The sequence below is a fragment of the Heliconius melpomene genome, chromosome 20, assembly GCF_056956725.1.
Source record: "Heliconius melpomene rosina isolate 202511_hmr_F chromosome 20, ASM5695672v1, whole genome shotgun sequence".
In the NCBI taxonomy this organism is placed as follows: Eukaryota; Metazoa; Arthropoda; class Insecta; order Lepidoptera; family Nymphalidae; genus Heliconius; species Heliconius melpomene.
This window is the reverse complement of record NC_140408.1, coordinates 11,233,863-11,250,514: the sequence shown is the minus strand read 5'-3', so window position 1 is coordinate 11,250,514 and position 16,652 is coordinate 11,233,863. Positions and strand designations below refer to the sequence as shown.

Sequence of the window (16,652 nt, the reverse complement as noted above, 5' to 3'; positions counted from 1 at the left end):
ATAAACATATAGGTACATTCTTAAAATGAGTGTTTGTAATGTAACAGTTTCAAAATTAAACGTGCGAATTAGATTGTGGACAATGAAACAAAAATTACAGTATAATTTAGTATTATGTATGTTAGTCAATAATTTAAAATTTATATATAAAAATTAGACCTGAAAAAATATTTCCTCAACTTTATTTTCTAGAAAAGGCTAATTGACTCAATTTTCTATTTATTACATATAAAGCTTAAGGAAGTCGTCGTGACGAAATAGCTTATTACCATATAAGATAAAAGAACTTATTTTAATTTTTCAGCTATAACGTCGTCACTCAACTAAGAATACTTATTTTTTTCTTGCTACCCTGACATAGAGGAAACTGTGGGATGCTGCTAGTATATTCAATAATTTATTACTCATACCCCAGCTAATACAAAACAAATATATAAATAAATTATAATTCAGTTCACATTAGCTTTCAAATCATAAAAACCGTAATTAAGAACCGTGTGTAAAACTAATTGTTTCAATTGTTGACTCTTGTCATTACACAGTGAGGAGTTGTAAGAGATGTCGTTACATTTTATTAGCCTTGCGAGTCGGTATATTTACATACTTAAACATTTCATTGCATAAACTACTGCAATCTCCAGAGATATTATTAACTCTAATTAATAAATAATGAATACTGAGCCGTTGGTGCAGCTGTATAGGATTTGACTGTAAAGAAAAACAGCGAGGTTGATTTCTTTCACTTAATATCCTTGAAAAATTGGCTGAAAATGGAGATAAAAAATAGGAATGCTAAATACTAGGACTCCTCTGCCTATCCTGCTACAAGTGGGGTACAACAAGTAAAAAAAATTCAACATTAACATGTCGATTTAGTTTTTGTTTATTTTATATATTTTTTTATTTTACTCTAGGGTAGAGTTTCATTATTACTAAGGTAGGCTTTGAAAATTTTGTATATTTCTTTATTCTCTACATATCGAATATTCAAACTTAGATTCAGTAGGCAACACACACAGGGGAATTAATTGTTTTTATTTCTGACCATCTTTCTAATTAAAAGAAAATTGTTCTAGCAAGACCAAACGTAGCGTTAACTTCCGCCCTCTATGTTTCAAGTTCCCTACGCGTAATGAAATGTGAAGGTGGAAAAAAACTAAGATTTTAAGTTCCCAAGTTAACTAATAACTTTAGAACCGCAAACGTAAAGTGATAAAAAGTGTTAAAGTGCATATTATGTATATAATAAGTGTCTATTTCGTAATACCATTGACGCTCGAGTTTGTCTTTTACGAAGCCGCGTGGGGCGGCAACTATACATATTTATCGTGCACTTATTATACAGTTTAAGCCACTGGTTGCTAAACTTTTAACTATATATTTTTTAGCTTTAGATTGGGTTTCACATATAGCAATGTAAGAAAAGTAAATCTTATTGTATAAGTTAGATAACACTTCGTTCCCTGTACAACGCCCACTTTTATAGAGCTTGCATGATAAGTGCTAAAAATTATTATTAGAACGAAGAAATTGCCTATTAATAATAATAATATGCTCTTTTGTGTCATTAGAAAAATATGTATTATAATTTCATATAATATATGATTTTGACAAAAAAAAACTATCATTTTTTTAGTAATTTCTATTGTATTCAAGTTTTGCTTTGAAAGGAATATTAACTATCATTCTTCCTTAAAAACATCATCATCAAATTTTTATATTTATTATTTTATTACATATAATGAATTCTTCTTGGTTTAAGCGACACAGGCCGAGCATCTCTAAGTAAGCGGGCGGCGCGGGCAGTCCACATACCGACCGACAATTTAGTAACAGAGTATGGGAACGGCAACCCGCAACGCTTTTTGCTTCATCTTCTTATTACAGACATATTTTTATAACCATTTTTAATTAACCCTTGAATACTTGAAGTTTTTGTATAAGCAATTGCCGATCACTTATCAAAGGTGGTGTAATAGGTGCCTGACTGTAAACAGTGTTTATTCCTTTGAATCGTACGTGAAAAAATATGATATGACAGCGCGCGTTGTTTAGTTCCCAACAATGTCTGTATTTATAATGAGAATAATATTCACTCAATATCATTTTCAAAACCTCCCAAGTGGAAATTCCACACAATCATGGCCACAGCTTCTACCAAAAATTATAAAAATACTTTTCTTACACCTATATAATATAGAAACGACAATATTATATCAGATACAAGTAATATATACTAGTTCACCTCACGCCATGTCACAAGAGGTAGGACACAAGTGCCGTTAGTTTCCGAGACGACTATTAATTAAGATTAGGCAGCAAAAACTACTACGTTTATATGACGATACAGTCGATTCGAAGCAGTCACCTGAGTAAATATATTGCAATCCAGTATTGGTTTTGTATTAAAGAAAATTCGTTTAAATTAATAAAAAATATTTCTCTCTGGTCAGAATTAGAAATGTAAATATGTATTTATGATAATGTTTCAGGCTCTATTGTCCACAGCAGACAGGAAGAAACCCAGTGTTAAAATATATTTTGGATGCAATGTTTTTTCTTATTACCATAGCGAGTGAAAGGAAATTACTCATATCCCAGAATGGGAATCGAACCCACAACTTCAAAATACTTACTCATCTAAAAATCCTTACATACAATATAAGTCCATACATATATTAATTTTCATTAATCTTTAAAGTTACAGGTGCAAATCTAGTAAGACGTATCGATATCTTGCGGTCGAGACTTCAGAACTGTTAAGAATGATGCAGCAAATCAAATGATGAGAATGAGATAACATCCACCGATATCATATTTCATCTCGGGATATCTCAGCTCGTGTCAGTGATCCCGCTGTAGATTACTTATAAAATTAATAATAAAGTTTCAATTTACGTTTATTATGAACTGAAATGTATAAAAATGTAAAGACCTTTTTTTTACTGAGTAGCTGACATACTACGGATAGACGAAATTAGTTCCTTATAAACTTTGAATGGAGATGTACTGGTGATTGGTTGTCGTCCGAACTCTTTCGCACTTGTTTTTTTAATTATATTATAATCTATATACAAAAACTTTGTCCTTTTAAAAAAAAATCTACGAAGCCTACGTTCATGTTATGTCCTATCACAGCCGCTAGGCCATACTCATTTCTTCAAGTTCTATCGAAATCAGAATAATCACTAGATACATTTAAATAGTATCAATTTATTACTAAGTTATCAAAAACTAAATATTTAGAAAAAAAAAACCCAAAAAAACTCTCTTGAGTGCTTTCGTGGTTAACTCGCCGTTAACAAATGGATGTTAATTTTTTTGTCCAATTTCATGACCTAGCGCCATCTATTAGAAGTTACTGAAATCAAGTTGGTACAATCGTTTCAATAATGCTATTATGTAAAACGTGTTCCAAACTCAATCTCATAGATGGCGTTACTAGCTGCTTTTTAAAATGTAGAGTTCACAAAAATAAATTTAGATCTTAGAAGTTCACTAAAGCACAGCATTCAAATGTAAACTTAATATTTGTTGATTCAAACTTTTCTCAGTGGAATGAATTGCGTCATTGATTATTGCCTCTCAAAATGCTCTATAAACGCAGAGAACGAGTGACTTAACATTTAGTTAAAGTAAAGCCTTAAGTATTTTTCTTTCCTAAGTGTATAATAACACTTAATAAATGTCAAAAATACTTGTAACCCACTAACATTATGTAATGCCGACAGCGCAACGTTTTTTTTTTTCAATTTGAACCAGTAAGTACTTAACTCGAGTTTAACGCGTCCAAATAAACAATCTTTTCAACTCTACAATATTAGTATAGATATCGCGGAAGTAATAGGTAGTTATATAGAATATGATATAACAATATTAGATTACAAAAATACGTCCATTGTCAAAATACGTTATCCGTATATCATTAAATATAGATGAAGCCGTCGTGACGCAGCGGCACAAGGGTGTGACTGTATCGCGACGGTTGTGGGTTCGATCCCCACTCGAGGAAGTTAAATATTTATTTACGTTTATATTTCCATTTCTTCGCTCTGGTGTCGAGGTAAAGCGCGGCGTTGAGTTCTGCTGCTCAACACGCAATTACTCCAGAACTCGGCAGAAAGTGTGAGAAAAGTTCGGAAACAAGTGATACAACGTGAAGCTGATTTGATTAAAAAAAAACACGCTTTTCTACGCCAAGTGCTAAAAGTGTGTTCAGAGTAATAAATTATATTATGAGAATAGAGTGGTTTACAAGTCATTTCTGGAGAGTTTCTACTATTCAAGTCCTGGCTCCATCATTGGCCCAGCTCGATGATGCCATACTATGGTATAGTTACCTGTTGTTGTTGCTGTAGTAATAACTCCCATGTTTCACGATGATAGAACTAATACATAAGGCTTAATTCAGTTACAAGTATATTAAAAACGTATTAAAACCTCAATGATCCCTTCTGTTTTATTTTTAATTTAGTTTTTAAGAGAAATCTTTTTCTTCCTGGCATTAATCCCGGCTATTACCAGGGTCTGCCTTCCTACTTACCCTACTCCACTTTGCACGATCTTTTGCGTCCTCGGTGGTTAGACCATTGGCTCTCATGTTCTGCATCACGACATCCAACCAGCGCTTCCTTGGGCGTCCGGGAGGTCGCGCCCCAGGAACTAGTATAGCAAGGCACTTGCGTCCGACATAGTTCTTAGGCCGGCGCGTAACGTGACCAAACCATCTCAAGCGACGCTCTTGGAGCTTATCCGCTACGTCACGGACCCCAAGACTACCTCGAATGAATGTGTTGCGTATGCGGTCAGACCGCGTTACGCCGCACATCCACCTCAGCATCTTCATTTCCGTGACGTGAAGCTCCAGAGTGTGCCGAGATAGTGCTGGCCAACATTCGCTGCCGTATAAAAGAACCGGTCGGACGATGCTCTTGTATATCAGCCCCTTGAGCTTGGGCGGTATTCTGCGGTCGCAGACCACACCAGTGACCTCTCGCCATTTGGCCCAGGCAGCGCTTATCCGGCCATGGACATCGTGGTCGATGCCTCCAGACTCGTGCATAACGGATCCAAGGTACCTGAACTTCTCCGACTTAACGGCTGGCTCAGGACCTATAAGGATGGTGCTCGAGTCCCGGCTCCCGCAGGCCATGTACTCTGTCTTCGACACATTTAGTTTAAGACCGCCGTTCTCAAGCGTACCCTTCCAGAAGTTCACTTTACGCTCCAGCGTCAGTCGGTTCTCGGCAATGAGTGCTATGTCGTCGGCATACATCATCAGCCATGGAGGCTGGTCCTGGATGTGAACCGAGACAGTATCAAGCACTACATTGAACAAGAACGGACTAAGAGCCGAGCCCTGGTGAACCCCCACTGTAATCGGGAAGGGTCTTGTGTCGCCAACAGCAGTCCTAACCATAGAAGAGGAATCGTGGTACATGCCTCTGATAATCTCAATATAGGCCTCAGGGATCCCTTTGGATCGCAATGCCCACCAGATACACTGACGAGGCACACAGTCAAAGGCCTTCTGCAGATCTAAAAAGGCCACGTGCAGAGCTCTCCTTTTTTCCCTGTATGCCTCCATCAAAGTTCTGAGGGCGAAAATGGCGTCCATGGTGCCCGATCCTGGCTGAAATCCATATTGAGACTCAGAGACAGTACACTCTCGGCGGAGCCTGAGGTCGATCATGCGCTCGAAGAGCTTCATGGTATGACTCATAAGCTTAATGCCCCTATAACTACCACAATCTTGAACACTGCCCCTTCCCTTGTAAATAGGGGTAATAAAGCTAAGCCGCCACTGATGCGGCATCTTACCAGTGTTCAAGATATGGTTAAAAAGGTCAGTAAGCATGAGCACACCAAGAGAGCCCAACGATTTCCACGCTTCGATCGGGATGTCGTCAGGTCCCACCGCTTTTCCGTTCTTCATGCGTCGAAGGCAATTACGTGTTTCGTCAAGGGTTATTGGGGCAATAAGTCCGAGGTTAGGCGGTGGGTCGTGATGAAGACTGCATGGGTGCTGAGTATTCAGCAACTCCTGGAAGTAGCTTCTCCACCTCTCCTTTACAGAGTCATGATTACAGAGCAGCGTGCCCTGGGAATCTTTGACGCAAAGACATTTTGCGATATCTTACGTCACTTTATCCCGGGAACGTGCCAGTTTGTAAATGAGCTTCTGCCCCTCTACAGTTTCAAGTTTATCATACAATGGTGACAAACTCTCACTGCGGGCTCTGGCTACAGCTCTTTTACTGGCACGTTTAGCTACTGTGTACTCCAGTCTGTCTTCAGGAGAGTTGGATTCCTGCCACTTCTTAAAGGCAGCCTTCTTTTCACGAATAACCTCCTGCACCTCGTCATTCCACCACCATGTCTCCCTGTCGATGACACGTCCTCCCCTAGAAAGGCCAAGAACTCGCCTGCCCGCCGCAATGATTGCCGACTGAGCCCGATCCCAAGCATCCTGAGCAGTCTCGGTGTTAGTCGAAATATCGTGACTTTTCACCTCTGCCAGGAAGTCGGTCTGCATCGGTCCATTCAGCAACCATCACTTGATCCGAGGCCTACGTTTCTCGGCTACTTTCTTCTTCGGAGTGACGTTAAAGTCTTTCGCCTGGAATGACCTTACAGTTAGTTACCCTGCCCATATGACACCGTCTGGTCAATAAGTAGTCTATTTGAGTTGAGTGGGACCCGCTCTTATACGTGATAAGGTGCTGAGAATTCTTTTGGAAGAACGTATTCACGACGGCCAGTTCAGACGCAATACAGGTTCTCAGAATGTTTTCTCCCTCTGCATTGCGAAGACCGTGCCCAAAACCCCCGTGAACACGTTCATACGGCTCAGCAGCCTTACCGACGTGCCCGTTCAAATCCCCCCCAACTAAGACCACTTCGGTACACGGCACAGCAAGTAGCACCCCTTCATACTGCTCCCAGAATGTCTCCTTTTCGGCCGCGCTACATCCCGCCTGGGGAGCATAGGCACTGATTAAGTTTGTGATGACGCCCTCAATCAGTACCCTCACTCGCATCAAGCGGTCGGAGCGACGGTCAACTTCAAGGAGCCCATTCTGAAGCTCTTCAGATAGCACTACCGCTACACCGTTTCTACCCGAAGGTGACCCAGTGTATATAAGCCGGTAACCCTGTCCGATGTTACGGGACTTATTGCCCTTCCAGCGTGTTTCCTGGAGGAAGGCACACTGGACCCGACGTCTCATGAGTACATCTGCGAGTTACCTGCATCGTCCGGTCAGAGAGCCAATATTCCACGTTGCAAAGCGGAGTTTCCTTCTGGGTACTAGCGTCTTTAGCCGTGCCCGTACATGACACGGTAGCCCTTGCCCACTTGTCGCAGGTGTAGGGCGATGTGCCTGCGCGTCGTTTTGCGGCGACGCCCTAGCCGTACCCAGTCTGTTGTTTTGTCGGTCCATATAAGTGGCGGTTGGCGGTTTTTAAATGGAGCGACTGCCGTCTGACCTCCAAAACCCCTTTGTGGGGAAAAACCGAGGAAGGGAGAGGAAAATAGAAGGGGTAGGATAAGTAGAAGGAGGGAGCTAAGGGAAGGAGGGGGGGAGTTAGGACACCATTCTTACGGACTGGATGAGGATGTAAGAGTGGCGGCTCGAGGATCCGGGGTCGCGTACCCGTATGCCCACAAACAAATATCGGACAGATATTAGTCAGGACATCCTCTGGACACAAATTATTAATAACACTTAATTTTTAAGAGAAATGTATATAGGTAAAAAAATCCATACACAAAAAATGTTTTCTTGTTTTAGAAATCAGTATCTATTAGCCCGATCGAATTTCATGAGTCACGATTTTTGTTTAGAAGCCTTTAAATTTATTACTATGTTACGTAACAAACTTCTAAGCTCGAATAATAATATTAAAAAGTTTGCGTTTTACTTCCTCTACAATTTTTTCTAACATGTGATAAGTTACATTTAATTTTATTTTTTTAGTTTCCTAGTAATATCTATAGATTCAGATTCAATTAGACTTAGTAGTTTCTGAGATTAGAGCATTTAACCAAACAAACAATAATAATATCGTCTATATTATAGATTTCTTATTTTCTTTGAAATTCCTTCTATATACATATACGTAACTAAACACTATAAATACTTTCTCTATAACGTCACAACATTATTTATTATGATACCGTCCGTATGTCGCAACTGACCGCGTAATCAGACGCGATGCCATCAAACGTCAGTGATAACGTCCGCTTAAGGGGATTTACCCGCTGAGGCTTACAGTGAGCTTTAGTAAAGCTTCGGTTACGTTTTATTGAGATTGTATCGTGTTTCTGAACTCTGGAGCTATTATATATATATATATATATATATATATATATATATATAAAAGCCTATATATAATAGCTCCAGAGTTCAGAAACTATATATATATACTTTATTGCACTTTAAAAAATAACATATAAGTAAAACAAAATTGAAAGATTCGTTAACAATGGTGGTAACTTTTATAGCGGTTTGAAGCATTTTTTGTATTTACTAACGTTTATATGCACTTTTTGTTCTACATCTCGCATTTATAACTTTTGGGAGGATTATCTTCTTTTTTTTAGTTTTAGCGTCTGACTGTAATTTGACGGTTGTAAGTTCCATCCCCTCGGGGGAATCTATTAATTTAATTCCTCCGTTTTGGTAGAAAGACAAAGCGCAGCGTTGAGTTCCGCCGATACGAGAGTCGTAAACAACGTCGTGTGTCGGCTGGGCTCGCGCAGGCCATATACTCGGTCTTTGACACATTGCCAATATGCATTTCATTCATGGAGAATGGTTATGTAACGCAAATGCTGCAGCTAGAATGTATCGAAAAAGATACCAAAAAGCTGAACGTCATCCCGATTATCGTGTATTTCGATTTTTCTCTCTTCAACAAAGAAGTAATCCAGCAAGTATCGTACCATTCCGGAATATAGATTAAATGCGCCAACTTTTAAAGTTACTTGCAAAAACAGTGCAGTACATTTTTTTTATAGTACAGTCGGTTAAAGTTGGGTGTAGTAAATATTTTGAATTTAATGTTTGGCAAAAACACGATATTTTGTTGAAAACTGATGCAGGTATGTTTCAATCTTAAACTGTAATTCACATAAGGATTACTCATGATTACATTACAGAAAAAAAAATGAAGAAATAGTAATATTTGTAGTCCTGGGACTTGAAAAACCATCACAGAGTGTCGGTTTTTCCGATATTTTTTAAAATCAATATAATATGAAAAATACATGACAAAGATTTTTTTTTATATTTTTCTCATAACTGTCACGACTTGGTCTATCACCTGGTTTCGTTTTATCGTTGACTCCTGGGACACCCTGTATATAAAATCGAAAGGTCACTCACTCATCACGAAATCTCAGAAACTACAAGTGCTAGGAATCTCAAATTTTGCATAGGAGTTACTGATAGGACGTAGGTGCTCGCTAAGACGGGAATTTGCAATATTCGACTTCTGAGGGGTTGTTTTTGGGGTCGAAAGTTGTATGAAAATTCGTTAGACAAATGCTAGGAGTCTCAAATTTTACATAGACGTCACTAGGACGCAGTCATGGAGACAGAAATTAATAATAACATAGTTCACGCGGGTGAAACCGCGAGCGGGCCGCTAGTTATATTATATTAATTTTGATATTATTTATATGAAATTTACAGTTTTTTACTATGGCTTGCGGCAATCCGCTTGTGACAACTCATAAATTTTTATACAAGTTATAAGTGGTAAATAAATTACACCTACACAATTTTTTATAGAATATATGCAAGCTTAAAAATGCAAGTTATAATAAAATATTTTATTTAAATTTATGTATTTTCCATTTTATGTCAGGTAAGTCTTAACAATTTTAACACATATTTTATTTATTAAAGGTCGTTGTCGGTAGGTCGATCTGTAACTATGTAATAAAATAAAAAATATATATTTGACCTACTTACAATAGTTGTATCACAATGAAACTTGGCAGCTATACCTACATAGCTTTGGCGACAATAGCTCAATCGAGGTGGTCTGATAAAGGAACCCGAACCTGAAAAGAACTCGTCAGAAGTTACTAATAAACTCCTTGAATTGCTAAATTATATCTCCGATTACATTCTGTAGCACTTATAGCACTTGGTATATAAATTTAAAGTATTGGCCACACCCTTAGGAAAGAATTATATATATTTTTTTCAAATATCAACAACAAAAATAACTTGTAACAAACATACCAAAATGACTATGTAGCTCGAAAAGAAAGCTAAAAAATTAATATATATTTTTTTTAATATTTTTAATTTTTTATTGACAGTAGGACAACTTTTGAGTTGCAATTTTTGAAGAATGATTATGTGGGTTCGATCCCCACTCGGGATAATTAATTATTGTCAATACTCTGATCTGGCAAAACAAAACATTACGTTCAGTTTCGCTACTCAACAAACATCGTGACCTGGATTCCAAGCGAGAAACGGAGAATGGAGTGTATTAACACTATTTAGATTTGCTAAAAAAGTGCCACTATTTAAAACTATAATCAATGAATATAACCTGTTACTTGCCGAGTCGTACATCGTACTCGTATGTAGAAATCAATAATAACTCAAATTATTTGTATAGACTTATAGAGTCGAGGACCGAGGACAATTGGCCGCCGGTCAAGGCTGAGGATTTATTTAAGCTTGTAAGCTTATATTTTTAATAATAAGTATGGATCAATTAAAATTTACCATGAAGTATTTATCTGTCTTGTTTGAAGGTCATATTCATATTTTTAGGGTTCAGTACTTTAAAAGTAAAAAACGAAAGCCTTATAGGGTCACTTTTTTTTCCGTCTGTCTGTCTCTTTGTCAATCTGTCTTTCTGTTTGTCCAGACCATTTTTATGAAATCATAAATGTCCAAGTTACAGTCTCTTAGGACACAGCACATAAAAAGCTTTAAATATAAGTCAACGCTTTCGAACACTACGAACATAGTTAGTGCAAAGTTTTTGCCGCATATTTGTGTGAAATTCGCCACGTAATCAAAACTTATAAGAGATTTTCCGTGGGATTACAGTTTTGAAATTTGGTAAGAAGTATTTAAAATGTAAATTCTCACGTTACAGTACAAGAAAAAGTTTGAAAAATGGAAATTTGTACATACACGACAGAAAAAATATTTCAAACTTATATTTTTATATACTTGAGGCCATCATGGCTCAAGAGCGCGAGTAAACACGACGGTTGTGGGTTCTGAGTCCTGATAACGAGGTAAAGCTTAACGTTATGATCCGCCACTTTAAAATGATTATATTATTAGATGACTAAAGTAATTCAAATGAGAAAATAAATGAATGTGTAGTACAAGCGGGCGAAGCCGCGAGCGGGTCGCTAGTATAACACAACTGACTTACGCTATATCAATAAAATTTCGCCATTGAACCTTGAATTTCATACCATTCCTTTTAAAGAGCTTATTTCGCAACCTGCTAAGTGCAGTATGCAAATGTTTTTGTTATCATTATTTCGAGTGCAACTTATTCACGGTCAACCTACCCTTATACATGTGGCGTTTCATAATATTTAATGATTGTTAGATTTGAATAGCATACTGATTGGATAGAACTATGGATATTGGATATAAGGATAGGCAGAGAGTTCTTAGTGTCAAGGCATTTTATTCCTTTCTTATTTATTACTTTCTCCCCAAATTAGATACATTGTGTATTTTGGAAAAAGAGAATAATTCTGTTCCCTATCTATACAGGGACTTCGAAGCTCATCTATAGTTGAACCCACAACCTTCGAGATTAAAGTAAGATGCTGTACAACCACGCCACAACGAATAAAAGAATACTTGTTGATTATTTGGTATCAATCAAATCAGCCTTTTCGGGACCACTGCTGGACATAGGCCTCTCCCAGAGTGCGCCAAAGCTCCCGATCCTCCGCCTTCCGCATCCAGTCGAAGCCAGCAACCTTCTTCAGGTCGTCGGTCCATCGAGCTGGAGTTGGAGCTGTATTAGGAACAAATTGCAATGATCAAACCTCCAAATATTTATAACAGAAATTAAGATTATATTTCTGCAACCCAAATTTAAAAAGCTATATTTGATACTAATAAGATATATCATTGCGCCATAATAATGACCTTTACGGTGTCACAATGCATCTGCGCTCGCGCATTCACGCTCTGCTTTGTAATATAATTGTGGTCATCTACAATTTCCACATTCATTTTCAGTTTTAACGGCAGTTTAATCTTTTTTAACTTTCTTGTTATTCAAAAGGCATTAAAGGCAACCTGTGTGCTATCTCATTAAATAATGACATCATTTTAAGTAATAATCTAATCTTAATATTTTTAATAGCTTTTAATATTTTTTTAAGAAAATATTCGGCTTCGCAGCCGTCATCACATGATAAATCTAAGACGAAAAAAAAACAATTCCAACCAAGTAATTGCTGAGATAAACGCGTTCCTGTATAAAAAAATCCTTAATCATAAAGAAATCTGACATTTTACGAACGAAAACAAAAATGATAAACAACAATGTGGACAAACCATTTAATTAAAAAAAAAACATGAATTTTATTTACAATACAAACATATAAAAGATGTTACAATATCACATTCGTCTTGTACTTGCGACACCAATAAATTAAATACTAATCAACAGGCGGACCCTGGGCCCTTACAATAGCCAGTAAAGGACTTTATAGCTCATATTTCAAGATGACCTTTGATGATAATAAAACTTGCACGCGGTGGAACCGGAAGTCGAAATTCTGGTACCGTTTTTATAGGTTTTACATTTTTTTAGTAATAAGTTTCTTCTTTATAGTATAGCTATTATCCTTACTGATTTATTTTCTAGAACTAAGAGTTTATTGTTGTCCGACATGGTCGATCTGAGATTGAAGATTGTTGATGACTTCAGACGGCAGCTGGTCTCCGAGGATTTCGAAAAGATTGATCCTCTGGTTGCCGGGTATCGATTCATACGCTGCAAGCTCTACTCCTTCTTGGACCTGGTGAAAATGTATTTTTTTAGCTACACGTTGTATTCTGTATATAGAAGGATAGACAGATGTAGCCTAGTATTAGACACTCCACCCTTCACTTTTAACTCAACTTTCGACTCACTAAAATCTACTTACTTTCTGTATAACAGCATCCTTGGGGATAAGGAAGGTGCTCTGGGCCTGCTTGATGGCCTCCTTGCTGTACGCAGCGCCCTCCCTCTGTGGGGCCGCCGCCGCCACCGCCACTAGCATGAGGCACACCACGAATTTCATTGTTCCAATTTTTTATACGATTACCTGATGAAAAGATATTCTAATTAGTATTCATACATTTGTTTGTTATTTATTTATCTCCACTTTTAGATCATTTGGGAATTTAATCGTAATTTATGAATCTAATAATGGTAACATCAAAATTATTATTACTTATATTCTAGTATTTATTTTATTTACTTAACGGAATCTGAAAGTAAAACCGACATCTTAATAAATAACAAAACTTCAAAACAATCAATATTGCCAATTAGATTGGATAGTATCCAAGCTCTCTAACCAATTAAGGTATACGTTCATTTCCTGCGATACTGGAAACTTTTACATGGCTTTTATTTGTTTTTCTATGTACAAATAGTTTTTTAAGAATCGGTTAATATTGGGACTTTCGAGACTTTCTGTCCAATTTCAAGATACGTTAAATGACAGAACTCGACATGCATCATCTTATCAAATCGTAGAAATAGAAAGAATTTGGAATACATAGATTTTCACCAAAAAGAGCAAGGAAGGCAAAAAAATTCGTCCTTTTCCGGAAAAAAAATGATGAAATGTACAAATGTCTGTAAAATGTCCAATTTGAGGCTATATCCTTATCTCACATCGGGCCTTGCGTTTACACAGACACTGTGATAGTGTCTATCAAATTAGATTCAGGCATGATAGATGTCACAGCACTATCACGCTTGCTACACAACCTTTCCAAAACATCAATAATAATGTAACCGTTATTTAAATGTTAATGTATTTGGTTTTGTAACATCAATTTAGAAGATGATACAACCATAGTTCTTGCGTAATACGCGTATACAGCAGTGGCCGAATGCAAGGAGAAAGTACGAAGGCACGATCCTTGTGCGACTGTCGAATTTCAAATGTCCGTATACCATCAGTATGTATACAGGGTGTGCGAAGCGGATATTTGACACAAAGGAGGCTTTTAAAGCTTTCTAACTGAATAATAAAAGCTGGTTGATCTATTTTAAAGTATATATTTATTTAGTTTTGATTGTTGTTACAAGATAAAGCGCAAATCTTTTGAAAATTAGGCGGAAAGTTAACAACGGAATATATGCTAAGTTTAATAGACTGTTCTGCCTTACGGAAAAAATGGGACCTATTTTTTTTTTCTTAAGCTTGACATAGACATATAAATTTTAGATACTTTTCCACTTTTTCTCCTTCATGGTTACGTTAAAAAGATTTATTATTTTTTAAACTTATCTCAATAAACCTAATCTCATGGAAAAGAGAATTAAAAACATAAAAATTATATTATTATATTAACAGTTATAAGCTCTACATGTAATATATATCTTAACAGTGACCAATAATTGCAGTTCTTAGTAATGTATTTTGGCAAGCTTCCCCTAACATTTAGTGCTATACCATTTTAAAGAATGTTTTTTGATCAAATTACTGTAAATAATTATTTTATCGAGTTTTCTGAAACTTTATTTTTCAATATAAGTAAAGATATTTTTATTTTAATGATATTGTTGTTAGAAAACAAAAATAATACAGTTTAGTAAATTAATAATTATTATGTAGTTAAGTTTTCTGTTAAGTGGTGGAATGCAACCTGTTCCCAGAGCGAAGAAATGAAAATAATTCATTACATCGAGTGGGAATCAAACGCACAACCGACGCATCGCGTTGACAGTCATATGAGATACACCTACGCCACGACGATCCCAATCAAATGATATAAATTAAGTAGCCATTTGAGATGGTTCGAGAAGCACTTCCTTTTATTACATAATTGGCCGAGATGTGTATCATATGCGAGAAAGTAGCATTCACATTAGGACTAAACTAATGCGTAACTAACTATCTAACTTCAAAGCGGAAAAAATGTATAATTTAGGCTTGGATTGTGGGTTCGATACTTAATTAAAAAAATGTTTCTATAAATTTAAAAAAAATCATCAAAATGTAAACAACATGCAACGATCCATTACCTAACTACTCAAATACTCTAAAACCTATGAAAATTTACCAACGAAATGAACGACGTGTTCACACACTATTTTTTATGTATAATATACTAGGCTTATAACTGCGACCTCGTGGTCAATTTCAATAACCAAATGATATGGATGACACATAATAGCCTTAACTAAACAAAAACAAATATTTTTTAATTTGAATTCGTAATTCTTGAGATTATCGATATATGTATTTAACAATTATTAATATAAAATAAATATTGTTTTAATCTTTGATATTTTAATACTATCTAATACTACGAAGAACACTTCTTCTATACTTGTAAAGCTATATATAGTAAAATAGAACGTCCTCAATAGTGACATCTGCTTCTAATTGAGAGACGCTAAGTTTAGTTTTTTCCATTTTTTAATCAATTTTCAAATTTCCAATATTTATTAAGAAAATTAAACAAGAAAAATCTAAGATATTTTTTATAATACGAGCTTATAAGTACAAAAAAAATGCTTACAAATCAATACTTACTAATATTAGTAAAATCAAAATAAACACTAAAGCACTGTATTATGAAATATTTTATACTAATATATATAATATACTAATAGTATACGCGAATCGTAATATAATTATATATTTTATATATATTTAAGTAACACCAAGAACAATGTAAGTGCTTACCTGTGAACTGGCTGAGTGTGGCGCGCGCGCAGCTCCTCTGCTCATATAGCCCCCCTCTACATACTTTCACTATCCCCCGCTCTCCTTGACTTGACCATTATACATCTATGAAATGTACCCATCCTAGACTTTTTTTAAAACAAAAATTAATGATAAGCTAGTGGTTGGTTTATTTTAATGTCTTTTTTAGTCTTTTTTTGTTGGTAAACCAAAAATAGTTGAATGTATGAAGAAATTTAGAATCGTCTCTCACTTTTAAACACTTAGGAAATCTGATTATTAAATTATAAATAAAGCTCGGTTTCCACCGCGAAAAGAGAAATGATCACCGCGGAAGAGAAATGGCTATGCTCAGATGGAATGGAATCCTTTTAAATAAATTAAGCTTACATTTCCAGAACAACAAAGAGTTTTGTATTTTGTAACTACTTCACACCGCTCCCTAGAATTGAGAGAGGTTTTCATTTTAGCTCTTTCTACTCGTCTCAGATTTTATCGCCCGACTATTTATTGGTGAAAATATAAGTAATATGCAGTTTACGAGTTCAACGTAGTCCTTAATGAGCCCTTACCTTAGTGAGGGCCCATTAAGGACTACGTTGAGCTTGATCCGAGCTGAAACTATGCAGCAAAGATATGCAATTTGAAAATGCATTTATAAAAAATTTCAATATATACCTATTTACTATAAATCCGTTATTTTTTGGAATCAGTGCCA

At 36.1% G+C, this 16,652-nt stretch overlaps 1 protein-coding gene across 1 annotated transcript; it reads right to left on the bottom strand.

Moving 5' to 3' along the window:
• Window positions 1-12,561: 12,561 nt before the first annotated feature.
• On the bottom strand, window positions 12,562-13,330 carry LOC146527993 (uncharacterized). The gene is made up of 2 exons (XM_085205009.1): window positions 13,169-13,330; window positions 12,562-13,039 (listed from the first exon to the last, which is right to left on the bottom strand). The coding sequence occupies exons 1-2, from the start codon at window positions 13,304-13,306 to the stop codon at window positions 12,896-12,898; spliced, it is 282 nt and encodes a 93-aa protein (XP_085061135.1). The 5' UTR covers window positions 13,307-13,330; the 3' UTR covers window positions 12,562-12,895.
• Window positions 13,331-16,652: the final 3,322 nt, after the last annotated feature.